The sequence below is a fragment of the Mastacembelus armatus genome, chromosome 4 (genome assembly GCF_900324485.2).
Source record: "Mastacembelus armatus chromosome 4, fMasArm1.2, whole genome shotgun sequence".
In the NCBI taxonomy this organism is placed as follows: Eukaryota; Metazoa; Chordata; class Actinopteri; order Synbranchiformes; family Mastacembelidae; genus Mastacembelus; species Mastacembelus armatus.
The window spans coordinates 12,344,175-12,362,245 of NC_046636.1; the positions used below are offsets into that span (position 1 = coordinate 12,344,175).

General features: G+C 40.9%; 1 protein-coding gene across 2 annotated transcripts in view; it reads right to left on the reverse strand.

Annotated features, from left to right (window-relative positions):
- The window catches only part of dohh (deoxyhypusine hydroxylase/monooxygenase), a 33,220-nt gene extending 21,896 nt beyond the window's left edge, over window positions 1-11,324 (reverse strand). Inside the window, exons 1-3 of one of the 2 annotated variants that reach the window (XM_026323618.1) lie at window positions 11,219-11,324; window positions 10,357-10,463; window positions 2,424-2,591 (exon numbers count right to left, since the gene is read on the reverse strand). In XM_026323618.1, the coding sequence (XP_026179403.1) occupies window positions 2,424-2,591; window positions 10,357-10,462 (274 nt within the window). In that variant the 5' untranslated portion in view covers window position 10,463; window positions 11,219-11,324. Of the gene's footprint in view, window positions 1-2,423; window positions 2,592-10,356; window positions 10,467-11,218 lie in introns of both variants that reach the window. The other variant, XM_026323617.1, reaches the window with a different exon arrangement.
- Between the last annotated feature and the right edge of the window lie 6,747 nt (window positions 11,325-18,071).

An 18,071-nucleotide genomic window follows, 5' to 3' on the forward strand; every position in this document is an offset into this window, starting at 1 on the left:
CTTATTATGCCAGCGGGGTATCTGATGACCGGCAGGGCGTAGGTATTGATGGCTTGGACCTTGTTCTTCCCATTTAGCTGACTTCTTTAGGACTTGCCTTACTCTCTGTAGGTATTTGGCTGTGGCTGCTCTCCTTGCGGCTTCTTCTTGGTTCCCATTTGCCTGTGGGATAACAAGGTACTTGTAGCTCCCCTCAACATCCGTTATGCTGCCTTCTGGGAGTTCAACTCCTTCAGTCCTGACAACCTTCCCTCTCTTTGTTATCATTCGACCACACTTGTCCAGTCCGAATGACATTCCAATGTCGCTGCTGTATATCCTGGTGGTGTGGATCAGTGAGTCGATGTCTCGCTCAGTCCTGGCATACAGCTTGATGTCATCCATGTACAGGAGGTGGCTGATGGTTGCCCCATTTCGCAGTCGGTATCCAAAGCCAGTCTTAGCGATGATCTGGCTGCGGGGGTTCAGGCCTATGCAGAACAGCAGCGGGGACAGAGCATCTCCTTGGTAGATGCTGCACTTGATGGAGACTTATGCTATCGGCTTGAGGTTGGCTACTAGGGTTGTTTTCCACAGTCCCATTGAGTTCCTTATGAAGGTTCTTAGGGTCCTATTGATGTTGTACAGTTCCAGGCATTCCAGGATCCATGTGTGAGGCATTGAGTCGTAGGCACAGGTTGGTCTGTCTGGTCTTACAGTCTCAAGCGACCGCTTTATCCACCAGTAGTTGGTGTTTTGCTCCCCTGGTGTCCTTACCCATTCCTTTCTGGGCCCCACTCATGTATAGAGCTATGTGCCTACTCATCTTAGCCGCTATGATGCCCGACAGGAGCTTCCATGTTGTGCAGAGGCAGGTTATCGGACGGTAGTTGGATGGGACTGCTCCCTTTTGGGGGTCCTTCAGGATCAGGACTGTCCTGCCTTCAGTTAGCCACTCTGGGTGAGTCCCATCCATCAGCAGCTGGTTCATTTGAGCTGCCAGGCGCTCATGGAGGGCAGTTAGCTTCTTTAGCCAGTAGGTGTGGATCATGTCAGGCCCCGGTGCTGTCCAGTTCTTCATGTTGGAGACCCTTTCTCGGATATCTGCCGTTGCAATGGTTACTGGTTCCTGTTCAGGGAGGTTGCTGTGGTCTGCTCTCAGGTCTGCCAGCCACTGGGCATTGGTGTTATGTGATGCCTCCCTCTCCCATATGTTTTTCCAGTATTGTTCAGTCTCCAGCCTTGGTGGAAAATATATAAATATATAAAAATGGTTCCAGGTCACCATGGCTGCTTGAAGTCTCTGCTCCAGCGCAGCTTTGCTCCGACTATGTTTATACTTCAATCAGGGTATCTGCAGGTTTCTAAGAGCTAGATTTAAGACCTTTTTAATACCACGCTGAATTAAAATTTAAGACCAATTTTGTAGAAATAAAATAAAACATCACAATAAAACCAATTTCCATAACACACTGTTTATTGATATAAACTGTTTACACACCGTTTGATTTATTAGGTAAAACAAAAATAAAATGCCAGGTGTTTTCCGACAGGTTTCCACAGCCGCTTTGTCTTATTCACACCGCATGTGGGTCTCCAAAGCTTTCCTGCCCATTGTTCCGAGTTTTACATTTTTTTGCACAGCCTGCACCGGACTTCGAACACGTTGCCACTAACTGGACTTAACCACGGCGCAAAATTAGGGTTTTGCAACCAATTGTCATTAAATTTACATTTACCCATGGTAAAAGACTAAATAAAAGACAAACTTTCCCACGGTTCACGCAGCTGCCGGAAAGCATGTGTTAAATGAACTCCACTCAAACGCGTATTTTAGTTGGTTCCGCCTATTTCGTTCTGCGTAACAAATACGCGAAAGGATTTCAAAAATGATTTCATGATGAAAATAAAATCTTCTTTATGGGGTCTGTTAGATTTCATTTTAAGACCTTTGAAACGCGAAAAGACATTTTAATGCTAATTAAGGCCTTAGTTTTATAATATGGAATTTAAGACTTTTTAAGACTTTTTAAGGATCCGCAGACACCCTGTTCAATAATGCATACTAATAAATACTGACAAACCCCAGCAAACTCTTTGTTCTCACTGAAGCAGCTTACAAAAATATCCACAACACCCAAAACTACTGGTTGCATGGACAGATATAACTGCTCTGCTTGGCTGTGGTGGCTGAATCTTTGGCTGTGGATAGAGTAATAGTGTTTCTCACCATAAACTAATGTGCCATTCAGTGACACATGACAGCATAAACGTGCTTTTGTGAATCATGAGCATGTTTAAGTATGGGTTTATATAAGATAAAGAGAAATTGTGCGGTATGGTAGAAGACAGCAGCATGTATGCGCACAAATGCACCAGTCATACAATGTGTTTGGTAGTGAGCCAACTCTTTTCATCCCCATAATGTGTCTGTGTGTGTTCACCTGCTTCATGTCTGACCATCGGTTCCTGTTGTGAATCTTTGAGAACAGCAGTCAAAATGGGAATGGCCCTTCTGTCCTGCATCTGTCCCAAGCAATATGCCAGCTCATGCTTCAGCAGCGCAGATTCATCAGCGAAGGCCTTACTGATCCATTCTATAGCTTCAGCCCCTGACACAAGGATTACACATTAAATCAGTTCACACAGTACAAGATATGTTTCCTATTTGAAATGTTCACCCCAAAGGCCAATTACACAAAGTTGTGGAAGAAGGTCTCAGATCCTTTACTTAAAGTAGAAATAGCACAGTAAAAAAAAAAAAAAAAAAAGTAGAAAAGTAGGTGCATAAAAAGTACAAGCCCTGGATTCAAAATTTAATTTACAAAAAAGTAAAAGATATTAGCTTCAAAAGAAAATGCACACATTAAGACAGCACATTTCACATGAATGTACATTGGATTGTAATTACTGATGCATTATTGTGTTCACCATGTTAATGTAAGTTTGACCTAGTGTTAATACAATTTGAACTGCTTTACATACTCAAGCCAAGTCAAATCAAGTAGCTTTTGTCATTTCAGCCATGTGCAGTAAACACAGTACATAGTGTAACAAAACTAGAATCGTGGTTCTTCATAAAGACAGTGACAATGTGCATTTACATATTTACATTACATATTTAATAGTTAGCTGACTGATAGTTAAAGAACCGCTTTACAATGTACAGTTTTGTTTGGTTAGACAGCACCCAGAAGAATGGACAAGATGCTGGCATTACTTTTTGTCTAAGGATCCACTGCAGCGCTCAAAATTGTGACCATTTTAGTCACACATGCGACCAAAATTAAGTCATTGTAACCTCATATATTTTGTAGTATATGTGCAAGTGCAAATAATTGTCATTGTGCAACCAATTTCTTTGGCTAGCAAAGCAGGAGAGTAAGCTCTTGTGTGGCACTGATGTGCGCCTCTATGGAAATAAAGGTTGCATCATTGGGTCATTGTTTTCACTGGTGTCACTGCATGCGTCCTATGTAAGCACAAAATCTCTGAAGAACAGCCCTAAAATAAACGCTGGAAGATATTTTGCCATTTGCCAAACAGTCTGTCTTAATTTCCTAGGTGAGTGCATTATGGAAGGTAATGATACACAAACTGCAGAGGATCCAGTGAGTGTCGCAGGAGAGTTTTCAGGTGCTTCTTGACAAGCCCCTCAAAGCATTACATGATGGTGGTTGTCGTTGAGGCAGGAAACAGGTGATATCTTGGGAAGGGGTACTTTGGTGGTTTAAACAGGTCCGGATGATGGCACTGCTCAAGATGCCCGTATGAACTTCGGTGCTAGGAATGTTGTCAGCTTTCGTTGGGCTGACTCCATGTACGGCTTTCCTAACTTCAGCTTTGGTCAATTAGGGGACGGGGCGTGGTCTTCCTCACTGCCCTATTACTCTGCACCTCAAACTCTGTGTTGAGTTGTTCAGTGCATCTGTGAGGGAAGTACTCCTGTCACACGCAGGTATAGCTGTCATGTAGTTGGTAATGTTCTCTGTGCCCTGGCACATACACGTGTCTCGACTGTCCCTGAGGTTGCTATGGATTGTCCAGGTGTCTGCACATTTTTCTTTTATGATGGCCCAAGATAGTTTGTCCTTTGCTGTTTTCACAGCTGCTTTGTCACCTGCTCTGAAGGCAGCCTTGGGTTTTCAGCAGTGCTATCACCTCCAGTCACCATTGTTTCTGGTTGCAGCATTGTTGATGGTCTTGGAGACAGTGACGTGCATGATGCAGTTGCTGATGTAGCTAGTTACTGATGTTGCATACAAGCCTCCAAGTTAGTGATGTAATTTTTTGCACCTTTCCTGGCAAGTGGTCTTTATGCTGGAATTAGCATAACAGAGCTGTGGTCCAAGCACCACCTTCATTTCCTTTCGGCTGCTTCCCTCAAGGGTCGCCACAGCCAATCATCCGCCTACATTTAACCCTATCCTCTGTATCCTCACCCACACCAACTATCCACATGTCCTTCACTACATCCAAGAACCTCCTCTTTGGTCTTCCTCTAAGCCTCCTTCCTGGCAGCTCTAACCTCAGCATCCTTTTACCAATGTATTCACTGTCCCTCCTCTGAACATGTCCAAACCATCTCAATCTGGCTTCCCTGGCTTTTTCTCTAAAACATCTAACATGAGCTGTCCCTCTGATGTACTCATTCCTGATCCTATCCATCCTTGTCACTCCCAGAGAGAACCTCAACATCTTCAGCTCTGCTACCTCCAGCTCTGCCTCCTGTCTTTTTCTCAGTGCCACTGTCTCTAAACCATACAACATTGCTGGTCTCACCACTGTCTTGTACACCTTTCCTTTCATTCTTGCTGACACTCTTTTGTCACACATCACACATGACACCTTCCTCCACCTGTTCTAACCTGCTTGCACATGTCTCTTCACTTCTTTTCCACACTCTCCGTTGCTCTGGACTGTTGACCCTGGGTACTTAAAATCCTCCTTCTTCACGTTTACTCCCTGTAATCTCACATTACAGGGAGTAACACACACGTGACCACTGTCTTACAGCTCTCATACATGTCCTACACCACTCGAACATACTTCTCTGCCACTTCAGACTTCCTCATACAAAACCATAGCTCCTCTCTCTGCACCCTGTCATACGGTTTTTCCAAATCTACAAAGACACAATGCAGCTCCTTCTGGCCTTCTCTGTACTTCTCCCTCAGCATTCTCAAAGCAAATATTGCATCTGTGGTACTCTTTCTTGGCATGAAACCATACTGCTGCTCACAAATGCTCACTTCTGACCTCAGCCTAGCCTCCACTACTCTTTCCCATAACTTCATTGTGTGAGTCATTAGCTTTACTCCTCTGTAGTTTCCACAACTCTGCACATCTCCCTTGTTCTTAAAGATGGGCACCAGTACACTTCTCCTCCATTCCTCAGGCATCCTCTCACTCTCCAAGATCTTGTTAAGTAGCCCAGTCAAAAACTGTACTGCCACCTCTCCTAAACACTTTGTTATGCCGGGCCTAGGGGATACCGGGACATAACACGATGTGAGTTTTCTCCCAAACTCTACCACTCTCAATAAACTCCAGCAGCCCACTAAATACAATTAACGAAAGCCATTTAGTTTCCAAATATAGTCAAAAGTAACTCTGTCAAACACTCCAAGACCCAAAATAACAAACAAAAACACTGAAGCAGCCCTACTATTACCTAACGAAACAAAATCAACCAAAAGACAGGTATACTACCCTAGTCTCCTAACATAAACAAGAGAAAAAAGTAAAATAACTGGGCTTCTTACTACAAAAAGAATATTTGGTGCTCAATATTTACAGTGCAATTATCGTCACAAGGTCCTTACTCAAAGGTTACAATAATCAAACGAACAAACAGTTTCCACACTTCGATCAGCTTCTTACGAATACAGAGTTCCACAAAGAGTGCTGGTTTGGGAGTGGCAGAGATGGAGAAGAGCTCTCAGGGTGCAGTTAGTTGGAGCTTCTTATAGTCCTCCCGGAAGGACTGGACCAATCCAGGAGCATCAATCCAGTTTGAATGGACCAATCTCATGGGTCTACCTAGACTCCACGCCCACTCCTTTCTCTCTCACACATACACACACATACACACCAAGAACTGGGGAGGAGAGAGCTAACACACAAATCACAACAAAACCTCACACATAATGACCCAGGGTCATAACAACTTCCATACTTCAACAGGTATGTCATCCGGACCAACTGCTACCGGTAACACTACCGGTAATGAGCAGAGACTAGAAACTAGTACAGAGTTTTTACATGATTCATGTTTATGTAAGCAAGTAAGCCTCCGCCACGTTTCTTATCACTAAACCAAATCTTGGCAAAAGCCTAACAAAGACTCCCACCTGCTAAAACTGAAAAGCAGCAGGGATTTTATGAAATCTTGAGAGGGACATGGTGATTCTGAAAATCGTGCAACTACTGTGATCATTCCACAGGCAGCCTGTGGACCAATGTAGGCATGGAGATCAGTGGAGTCCACCACCTCCAGCTTCTTTCTCACTGTCACCGTCATGCTGACAATGAGGTCAATCACCTCCGTTAACAGATTAAATGCAGACCATTTTCGTTCTGGACGCTAACGATGGCGTAATGCATCGGCAATGAAGTCATGCCTCTGTCAAGCTGAAAAAAGGGAGTTGTCTCCGTGTTGGTGGGAAACCACACTTTGCCATTTCTCCCAGTCCACCCAGATTCAGGATCCTCTGAATCATCCTTGCTTTCAGTGGAAAAAGCTGGGGAGGACGATGAGGGTGTCACAACAAAATCAAGACTGAATCAGTGGTGTCAGAGGTAGATGACAATATATTCTGCAGCTTGCTGGAGGGGTCAGGCTGCATAATCATTTCCAAAACTTTAGTACGAGTACTAAACACCACTACTCATGGTGCTTGGTGCTCCTGCTAACCATGAAATGACCAACAGGATGGCATGCCGGTGTTTAAATCCACTTACCTTGTTTTTGTTTAGTCTGTACTTCTCCCCATCAAATTGTAACAGGTGCATAAATACACTTTGTTTTTGTTTGCTCAGTGGAGAGTCTTTGTTCTCTGAGAGCTGAGGTACATATTCTGATTGACACCTCAGGGTCAACATGCAAAGATCTCTCTCTCACACACACACACACTATAATATGCTGATATAGTCCATATAAAACTCCATATACAAGCCAGAAACTAAGCTTTCTATGCACAGGCCTATGTAAAGTGTTAATGTGGCCACTTGGTTGTCAACAGTAAAAATCACAAATTTTACCTCTTCCCAACAGGGGAAACCACCACACCAAGAATGCATGATTATATAATGTCATGGCCGTGCAGTCAAAAAATTTTGTTATAATGGCAGTCAATGAAGCAAAAAACATCCATGAACAGTAAATGAGTCAGAAAAAAATTAAAATCTGTTGCTGCACAAAAACTAACAATGCATCAAAATCAGTGTTATTACTAACATATCCAAGACTGATGGGTGTAAAAAAATATCCACATTCACTTTTTAAATTGAAAATAAATCATTTTGTGTGTGTGTTTTTTTCCCCCAAATTGTTGACATCACTTATGAAATTGTCATTTAAAGAGTTAAAATTCCTGGAAAATTTTTTTTTTTTTAAACATATAGCAGTTTTGATCAGAAATGCAGTTGATTAACAGATTCAAGCAAAAAAAGTTGACCTATGGAAAATTTCTGAATCATATTTCCAAAATTAATGTCAAATTAAGGTTTGTCACAAAAAAATCATTACATTTACTGAAATATAGTCAAAGTTATGGCCAAATTAAGAGTGAAAAATTACCCTTGGTCGATGAAACCATCCTGAACAGTACATGACAGTTAAAGTGGCTTTGGGAACTGCATGCAAGCAGTTATAAATCTGAATAACTTTTGGAACCATTTTTGGCTTTTAGGTGCATGTAAGGACAAAGACAGAATCCCGGTCAGGCCTCATGGTTTTTCAAAAAAAAAAAAAAAAAAAACTGCTGCAACTACAAGTGCTCAAGTACTCTTTCAGATACAGGTTGTAGACAAAGCAAACGCACAAAGTGACATAAAGCATTACTTTTGTTATGTTACAGACAGTCTTGACAGATGTTTATAAACCTAAACAAGCCAAGGGAGCCAACATATCCGACCAGGCAAAGCACCTCACCAACAGATGTGCCGACTTATACAAGTAATTTAAAAAGTGACAGGTTACCAATTAGCAAATGTGACATAACTACACCATGCCATCCATGCCATGTTAAGTCAAAGGAGTGTGTCATTCTCTTTTTTGCACAAGTAAACTTTTATCAACATCAGCTTGACAAGGAAATTAAGGACAACTATCTAATTTATGTTTATTGTAATCTTTTTATACTTTTTGTGACCAACATAATATACTCCTGGGTCTGTATTCAAAAGACGTTTTCTTAGAATTTCCCCTTAAATTTAAGACTAAATCTTAGTAAAGATAAAAATGATTCATGAAACATCTTAGCCCTTAAAACAGCTCCTAAGGTAAAAATTGTTAAGAGTAGTGAGGAGGACTTTTAAGAAGCTTAAGAGTTTCTTTAGCAGAGGACAAAATGGCAGAAAAAAGAAATATTCTCCAAACACTGAACAATTGAGAGTTAATTAAATGCTACAGATTGGATCGTGATGGATGGGTTAACGTTTGTGGCCGAACTTATTAGAGATGTGCTCACATCTCCCACCCAACGTAGTAATGCCATAACGCCAGAAATGAAAGAGATTACAACACAGGTATCTGACAAGTGGAAAAATGCAACAGTGTCTGTCACCACGTTCCATCAGCAGAGTGATCACACAAACTATTGCAACACTTTCACAGCCTCATATAGTGACACAAATCTTCTGGTTTCCCAGTCTCTTCTGTCCAATTTGGTTTTCTTGTTCTTTTACTTCCTTCCATCTCTCTTGGATTGTTGGCTACATGCCATACAACAGTGCAACTTAAACAGACTGCCCAGTAATCATGTTGGTAAAAGGTGAGCCATTTTGAAATAAATCTCAAATGGATTACAAGTAATAAAATCAGTATGGAAAATAAATGTAAGCACTTAAATATATTAACTACTGTGTGGAAACTGGTAGACACATTTTCAACATTTGGCTGTTTTAATTAACTTTAGATATTTAGCTGGTAAAAGAAACTTTGCATAAGTTTGCAAAAAGCTTTTTAGGCTAAGATAGGAGCCCTCAGAGGATTCTAAGAAGCTCTGTGAATACAGACCTGGTGTTTTATGGCTGCTTTCCACATTTTCCACAGCACTGAGATTGTCAAAAGATTTTTTTCTATTTGTGTTTAAGTTTTGTCATGTTCTGTCATCTATAAATCGATCATTTTTCTGATAGTTTAGTTTTTCTGCTGTGATGTTGTTTCAGTATGGGTATTGACATATTTTGTGACAACACTAATAGATACCTGGGTGTCCACACAGGTGGAAGGAGATGCACAGATTGTATAGCCTGGCCAACCACACTAACTCCTTTCTATTCTCTACAAAGAATTAGCTGTTAGTCTGTAATGTCTTTGGTTGAGATTGATTTTCTAGGGGCGGGCCAATGGAAGCGGAATGGACCAATCAGAGAAGTGAACAATATGACGCAAAGCAATTATGAAACCAGCGAATGGCATGGAGTAGCGTATAGACGCTACTGTAATCTAGTTGTTTTTGTAGTAAAAACATGAGAATACACGGTACCATCACCAGTGCTGTGCATATTTTCGAACAGAGTAAACAGCAAAAGCCAGTTGTAGAAAGATTACTTTCTTGTTGGCTAAGAAGACATGCTCTTTTAAGGTACAGCCTATTTAATTTGCAAAGTTGTGGTTCCAACCTGAAAATGAGAAGAATAGCAAAACCATCCATATTATACTGCAGTGTACAGCATGTCCATTTGTTATAGTTGTGGTTCTATCAGCAGTTTAGAAACTTCATAACAGTAATTAATCAATCTGAATGCCAGATCTTATACAAAGGTCGATTAGAGTTTTTTAGTTTTTTGTCTCATTCACTCTGTGGTAAACTGGATTTACCTGAACCTGGATAAATCCTTTACTAACATTACTGTCTAAGAGCTCCTGCACTGCCATTTCATATTGTGTTACTATTAAAATAATAATTACAATTACAACCACTTTAAAGATAAACAGTTGTATTTCAGGTAAGTTTTGCGTCTATTGACCAACCTTTAAAACAAATCTCTATTGTTTTGGTTTTTTAAATAATACCTTTCATCTGTGTTCAATCTTTGGAGACAAATCCTCTCTGACAGAATAAATGTTTAGTAGTTTATACAATTTCTTATTTTCAAAGTTTTGTCATTTAATGAATATGCAACTGTTTGGATATGGATAGGTCTTACCTCCCAGGTTCCTCAGGGTGAATAAAGCTCTGAACCGCCGGGCCAGGTCCAGTCCAGAATCCACCAGAACATGTCCTACTGCTGCCACCTGCTCCACACTGGCCATACTACTACACAAAGACAGACAGCTGTATGTGTTTTGTTTACTGATGTGAGAACTGCATCATACCTTGTTGCTTTATTATCTAACCGGTTTGCTTTAGCTACTTCTGCTATAACCATTTATCCCTTTAAATTTTTCTAACCGACATGCTGATGTCATTCCCTTGCTGTTTTTAAAGTATTTACTTTGGGTTACAGTGAGAATGTTTTTTTCTCCTTAATCCTCAGACTTCTCTGTAGTGAGTGAGCAGCAATTTTCCATAAAAGTGTTACCAATGGAAAATTGCTGTGAAAAGCTTTATATTAATGTGGTATGAAATATGCATTCACAATGTTGGATAGTTTCACTTGAAGTTTGTCAGTGACCATGTGTAAAGAAAAAACAAAAAACATCAATTTCATATCACAGTGATAAGACAAAATTGTTCATATCTTGAAATGGTTTTCCCACTGAAAATATCAAGGATTTAATTAGGAGTTAATATTTGGAATTGTGACTACTCAACATGTCACTTCGAATATCTTACATTTTTCAGTAGTCATAAGAACATAACATATATCTTACATGTAAATCCTGTCCACCTATTTAATGTTACAACGGCCTTTTAATCTGTGGTTTCAAAATGCTTAGCGCTACCCTGCTACGCAATTAAACTTAGCCTACTCCAACTAAACACTGCTCAAGACTATAAAATACAGAAATGAAAAAGACCAATATACAACAGTTAAGAGATAAGCCTTTGTAGCAAAACGCACAAACCTTTAAAAAGCAAAAATGATGTTCAGCACAACTTTGAACTAACTACCGGTACACCATGCTAACGTTACACGCTCTTTACAGACACTCCACTTCCTCTTCCTCTTCCTCTTCTTCGCCTTTGTGTTTAATTGCGGGTGGCACACACGAATATCGAATTACTGCCACCTTGTGTCTATAGTTTTCATTATGTATTTCAAATTTTATACTGTAGTAATTTTTTCAGTTGCCCTCAAAAACTCGAATATAAATATCACTCATACGATAAAAATTTCATTATCAGGTTTCTCTACAGTAAAATACTTAGAATAACAAAAGGAAGAAGAAGTTATTTTATTTGTTGAATTGGACTGAGACTATAATTGAATTAAGACTATAACTTTTCTTGCAAATCTATAAAACTATGATGCTCCTAGTTTTAAGAAATTTCTTCTAAAACATTCTCTGTTTTATATATATAAAGTATAAATCCCATGCCAAATCATATAGCTGATGAAACATCTGAAATGTCTTTTCATACAAATTTATATTGTACTCTATTGTGTGGACTCTTTGAAGTATCTGTATAAATCTGAACAGAGTACTTGTCTTTCCATGTAGGCCCTAACAGAATAAAGTTATCTTTATCTTTATCTTATCTCTTTATCTTTATCTTGAAAAAGATGAAATGGAAACAGCTTGAGAAAACAAAGAGAAGATATATGGGTCAGTTTCACGTTTGATGCAATGGCATTACTGCTAAATACAGTATTATTTTGGAGTTGCACTTTTTCTTTAAAGAAGAATGTCATATGCAGGTTATAAACAATGCGTATCTAATTTTTGGTCTTTTATGGAAAGGCCATATTCCATATATATTTAGTGAAACTTGTTTTTCATTTAATTTTAATTTGGAATATTTTGTATATTACAATAGTTTAACTAAATTACACTTAAATAAAACCCAATATATTTTATTTTACTAAAATCTTATGCTATTTAGTCGACTAAAACTGTTTGGCAAAAGACGAATGCATGCTGGGAAGTAGAAGTAGAGAGAACGTGAAGTGTTCGCTGGGAATGGCCATACTTGCCGATGAATCACCGATGCATATGGAATGAGAAGCTGCACGTGTATAGTGTCAAATTCGATCCGGTAGCTGTTGATTTCTTTGTATTTATATAAATGTATTTATTTATATAAATGTATTTATCAAATGTACTTTATGGAACAAGGGATATATTTTTGTCTGCTTGCCAATTTACAGTACGTTTTGGATTTATCTGTGTTCACTAAATGCTGTTATTTTTATATTTTGTATTTTGTTTTGTCTCAACTTTATAGATGTGCTACTGCTGTATTTGTTTAGTACTAGTAAAAAATTGTGACATTGATGAGTCACAGGCACAGTTATACTTTCAAGTGTATCAAACCTGGTAGATGTGTAAGCTTGACACAGACTTTAGTTATTGATTTTTGTTTATTTATTTTATTTCTCTGATTTTTTGGGAACACCTTTTCTGTTGATGATTGGGACTTTGGAAATAAAGACAATAAAGACTTGTACCCTCTGCCATAAATTGGCAGAGGGTACAAGTCTTGGAATGCGAACATATTTTCCTGCCTTACGTTCCCTACACTCCCTTTGGCTTCTGTTGCCTGAGATATTCAGTATTCAGTATTCCATTGCTCGGGGCCATCTTCCTGATGTACTCATGGATCTTTGCTGTTTCATCTCAGACAGTGGCTCTGATGCTCACCAGTCCTCGGCCTCCTTCCTTCCTCTTAGTGTACAGTCTCAGGATGCTGGATTTGGGGTGAAACCCTCCATGCATTGTGAGGAGCTTCCTTGTCTTGACATCGGTGGCCTCTATCTCCTCTTTTGGCCAGCTTATTATGCTAATGGGGTATCTGATGACTGCTAGGGCATAGGTGTTGATGGCTTGGACCTTCTTCCCAGGACTTGCCTTAGTCTCTGTAGGTATTTGGCTGTGGCTGCTTTCCTTGTGGCTTCTTTTTGGTTCCCATTTGCCTGTGGGACTCCAAGGTATTTGTAGCTTTCCTCAACATCCACTAAGTTGTATTCCTTCCCTCTCTGTTATCATCTGACCACACTCATCCAGTCCGAATGGCATTCCAATGTCATTGCTGTATATCCTGGCGGTGTGGATCAGTGAGTCATTGTCTTGCTCACTCCTGGCATACAGCTTGATGTCATTCATGTACAGGAGGTGACTGATCGTTGCTCCATTTCGTAGTCGGTATCCAAAGCCAGTCTTAGTGATGATCTGGGTAAGGTCTATGCAAAACAGCAGCGGGGACAGAGCATCTCCTTGGTAGATGCCGCACTTGATGGAGACTTGTGCAATTGGCTTGAGGTTGGCCACAAGGGTTGTTTTCCACAGGTTCTTAGAGTCTTATTGATGTTGTATAGCTCTAAGCTATAGGCATTGAGTCACAGGCTTTCTTGTAGTCAACAAGTACAGGCTGGTCTGTCTGGTCTCACAGTCTTGAGTAAGACATGTGCTTACTCATCTTATTGATCAGGAGCTTCCATGTTGTGCAGAGGCAGGTTATTGGGCGGTAGTGGGATAGGACTGCTCCTTTTGCTCCCTTTAAACAAAGAGCAGTTATGCTGATATCGCATGTGTGCCTCTCAGAAAATAGCAAGGACCGTCTGTTGCCACCCTATTGGAAAGAGTAAGATATGTTTTAAATACAGTTAGCCTCATTTTGTTATTATTGAGAGTTGTTGATTTGTGAATTGTCACAATTAAACTTTCTAGAATGGTGCACAGAGCCAGTGAAGTGTCTGATCAACTGATGTGAAAACTGTGAAAACTACTCAACGCTGAGCTATGTTGTTGTTATGTTGAGAACCGTGGATATAGAGAATGATGAGTTACATTATATGTTGTATTATCGAGTCATGGTAATCTGAGGGTTAACTTTTTGTGCATTCTCTTACTGTTACCGGTGCAGGGAGGGATAAATAACCACGTGAGCCTAAATGCCCTAGGTTGTTTTCTGTGAATCAGTTAGGTCAAGTTAAAGGTGCAATATCTGATTTTGTTTTCCAATGTCAAGATACTTGTTATTGATTGTCTATTGAATGTATTTATGTAAAGGGAAGAAAATTCCCTGAAGTGTTATGACCCCAGGTCATTATGTGTGTGGTTGGGGTGTTGTTGGCTCTCCCCTCCCCATTTCGTGTGTGTATATGTGTGTGTGTGAGACAAAGAAAGGAGTGGGCGTGGAGTTTGGGGACCCGTGGGATTGGTCCTTTCGGGTCCGATTGGTGTTCCGGGACTGGTCCAGCGCTTCTGGAAGGACGATAAGAAACCCACGAACTGCTGTTCAAGAGAGCGATTCTCCCATCTCTGCCACTCCCAAACCAGCATTTGTTATAGAAACTCAGAGTTAGTTAGTTAGAAGTCGTTTTGTATCAAATTGAGGATATTTGTGTTAGTGTAGGTTTTCGTTTACTTTGAGTAGGAATGTTTTGAATCCATTGCACTGTATATACTGAGCACCAATTGACTAAACATTGTAAAGAAGCCTAGATTATTTTTGTTTTACGTTTTCTCCTGTTTTGTTTTAGGAGATCAGGGAAGAGACCTGTATTTTTTTGTTGATTTCTTTTGTTAGAAAAAGTAAGGCTAAGCTAGCGTTTTTGCTTGTTATTTGTTTTGGACTTCTAGTGTTGTTTCAGTTGTTTAATCTACGTTATTCGTATAATAAATGATTTTCGTTAAGTGAGATTAGTGTATTTCGTGAAATTGTTGAGAGTGGGAGAGTTTTGGAGGAAAACTCCACATCGTGTTATGTACCGGTAACCCCTAGGCCGGGCGTAACAGAATGTATAAACTTTTTGATTGCGTTTACAGTTTATTGTTGGGATTGCTGTGCAAAGCAGCTAGAAACACCATTCGACCTTTAAACGGGTCAGAAGGCATTAATCTATAAGTCTTGTATACAGCTTTTTAATATCTATTACGGTTTTTCTTTAATGGCAGTTTAAGTTTTATGGTTTTTTTAGGAAATTTCTGATTTTTACATTGGTGTCTATGGGAGAGTGCTAGAGCGCGTGACGTCATGGCTAGAGCGGGAGAAGCTGTTAAGTTTATTGAAAATTTTTCTCTCTAACTCGCCGTCACGGCCACAATTTTGACTCTTCATACACAATTTTCTCAAAAGTAGTAGAGATTTTTGTCCTCTTTCAGGCAATGTTTTTCTTATTTTCATAGGACCTACGGTTTTTCCGCAACGTGGCCAAACAGGCAGAGAGTGACGGCTCAATCTCTCATTCACTCCCATTCTAAAACAGCCGTAGCGTTTTTGGGGAAAATGCAAATGAAGGCTGTTTCTAACTCGCTACGAATCCTTCATTTTTTGGAATATCTTCACAAAAAGCGGATCACTCTCTTCGTTGAAGCCTCCTGGTTCTGTTAGTGAAAGAATTATTTCGATTCGGTCTTATAGTTTTTCTGTAGTAGTCCGTTTTGTGAGGTGAAGTTTTGCTAGCTTCTGCTTCACTCAGCGTGTGCTAACTGCTGCGTCAGTCCCCCTCCCACTCTGGGCTTAGGTCACCATAGTAACAGCTCAAAACAAAGCTCCGTACCAGCTGTCTGTGCTTCGTACCTGTGGACGTACATTACTCGTATTGATTTTATTTGGAATACACATGGCTATGAAATGACGTATATTCCTTAATACTAACCAAAATGTGTGTAACAATCATGGTAACGTTAAGTGAGGAGCTTTGCTCAGTTTTCAGTTAAGTTATAGTTGACGATCTGCTAGCAAGGAACAGCCCTTCTTGCTTCATTGGCAGCTCGTTACGTGTGTGTGTGTGTGTGTGTGTGTTCACAGATACTTGACGTGAACATCGGAGAGCACATTGACTCGTGCATTGTGAATTTTCATTAGGCGATTAAGAAACGTTATATTTCCTTTAATCTCATCCCGTATTGCCAGCGCTAGCTTGCAGCACTTGCTTCCTGCCCGAGAGCGAGAGAGCTAGCGATTGCTGCAGGGACAAATTTAGACTATATGCACCTTATTATTTTGGTTTGTGTGAAGATAACATACCAGAAGGGATTGGAATTATCATTTGTCATTAACAGATAAAAGAAATATCTGTTTTTTTCAAAGAAAACAACTAGGTTCAGGTGAGAAAGTGAGGTCAAAATGACACTACCTGACTGCATTACCCAGTTGTTATGCGTAATGCAGTCAGTTAGTGTCATTTTGACCTCACTTTGTCACCTGAACCTAGTTGTTTTCTTTGAAAAAAAAATCTATCTTTAATGTAAACATAAAACTGAATTTTCTTTTATCTGTTAATGACAAATGATAATTCCAATCCCTTCTGGTATGTTATCTTCACACAAACTAGGGATGCTCACACTGTTAACTAGTGTTAACTGAACCATTCCCCCTGGATGCCTGCCCCTCTCCCCTGCTCTCTCCCACACCCCCCGTGCACACTTCCAGGACCCTCCAGAGAGCCCTGCTTCCCCCTGGATGCCTGCCCCTCTCCCCTGCTCTCTCCCACACGCCCCGTGCACATTTCCAGGACCCTCCAGGGCCCACTGCTTCCCCCTGGGGCCCCGCAGCTCACTGCCCCAGGCCCCACTCTACTCTTCCAGGACCCTCCAGAGCCCACAGCTTCCCCCTGGAGGGTAGCTGCTCTCCCATGCTCTCTCCCACACCTGTGCTGCACACTTCTAGGACCCTCCCGGGCCCACTGCTTCCCCCTGGAGACCCGCAGCTCACTGCCCCAGGCCCCACTCTACTCTTCCAGGACCCTCCGGAGCCCACAGCTTCCCCCTGGAGGGTAGCTGCTCTCCCATGCTCTCTCCCACACCTGTGCTGCACACTTCCAGGACCCTCCAGGGCCCACCGCTTCCCCCTGGAGGCCCGCAGCTCACTGCCCCAGGCCCCACTCTACTCTTCCAGGACCCTCCGGAGCCCACAGCTTCCCTCTGGAGGCTAGCTCCTCTCCCATGCTCTCTCCCACACCTGTGCTGCACACTTCCAGGACCCTCCAGGGCCCACTGCTTCCCCCTGGAGGCCTGCAGCTCCCTGCCCCAGGCCACACTCTACTCTTCCAGGATCCTCCGGAGCCCACAGCTTCCATCTGGAGGCTAGCTGCTCTCCCATGCTCTCTCCCACACCTCCGCTGCACACTTCCAGGACCCAATGCCTAAGTCCAGATTCTTGTATAAGGTTCCAAGAGTCTCCTGCAGCACTTTGTCCTTTCAAAAAAAAAGCCCCGAAATAGCATTTTCTCAATTAAAAAAGCCCTGAAACAGCAACTCAATATTAAAATGGACGTTACCTATTGGCATACAGCTTCAGGTACCAAGTGAGGCCATTTTCCATGTCAGCCATGGTTTCTGACATGGTCAGACTTTCACAATAAAAGTCTACAGTTATTTATAGGAAGACAATACATTTTTGTAAATTGTAAGGAATATTCAAAATAAAGTCTAAATTCTTGTACAAGGTCCCAAGAGTCTCCTGCAGCACTTTGTCCTTTCAAAATAACAGCCCCGAAATAGCATTTTCTCAATAGAAAAGCCCTGAAACAGCAACTCAATATTAAAACGGACGTTGGTTATTGGCATACAGCTTCAGGCACCAGGTGAGGCCATTTTCCATGTCAGCCATGGTTTTTGACATGGTCAGACTTTCACGATAAAAGTCTACAATTATTTATAGGAAGATATCACGTTTGTAAAGTATGAGAAATATTAAAAAATAAAGTCCAGATTCTTTTGTGAGTTCCCAAGAGTCTCCTGCAGCTCTTTGTCCTTTCAAAATAAAAGCCTTTTTATAGCATTTTCTCAAAATAAAATCACCCTCACTACA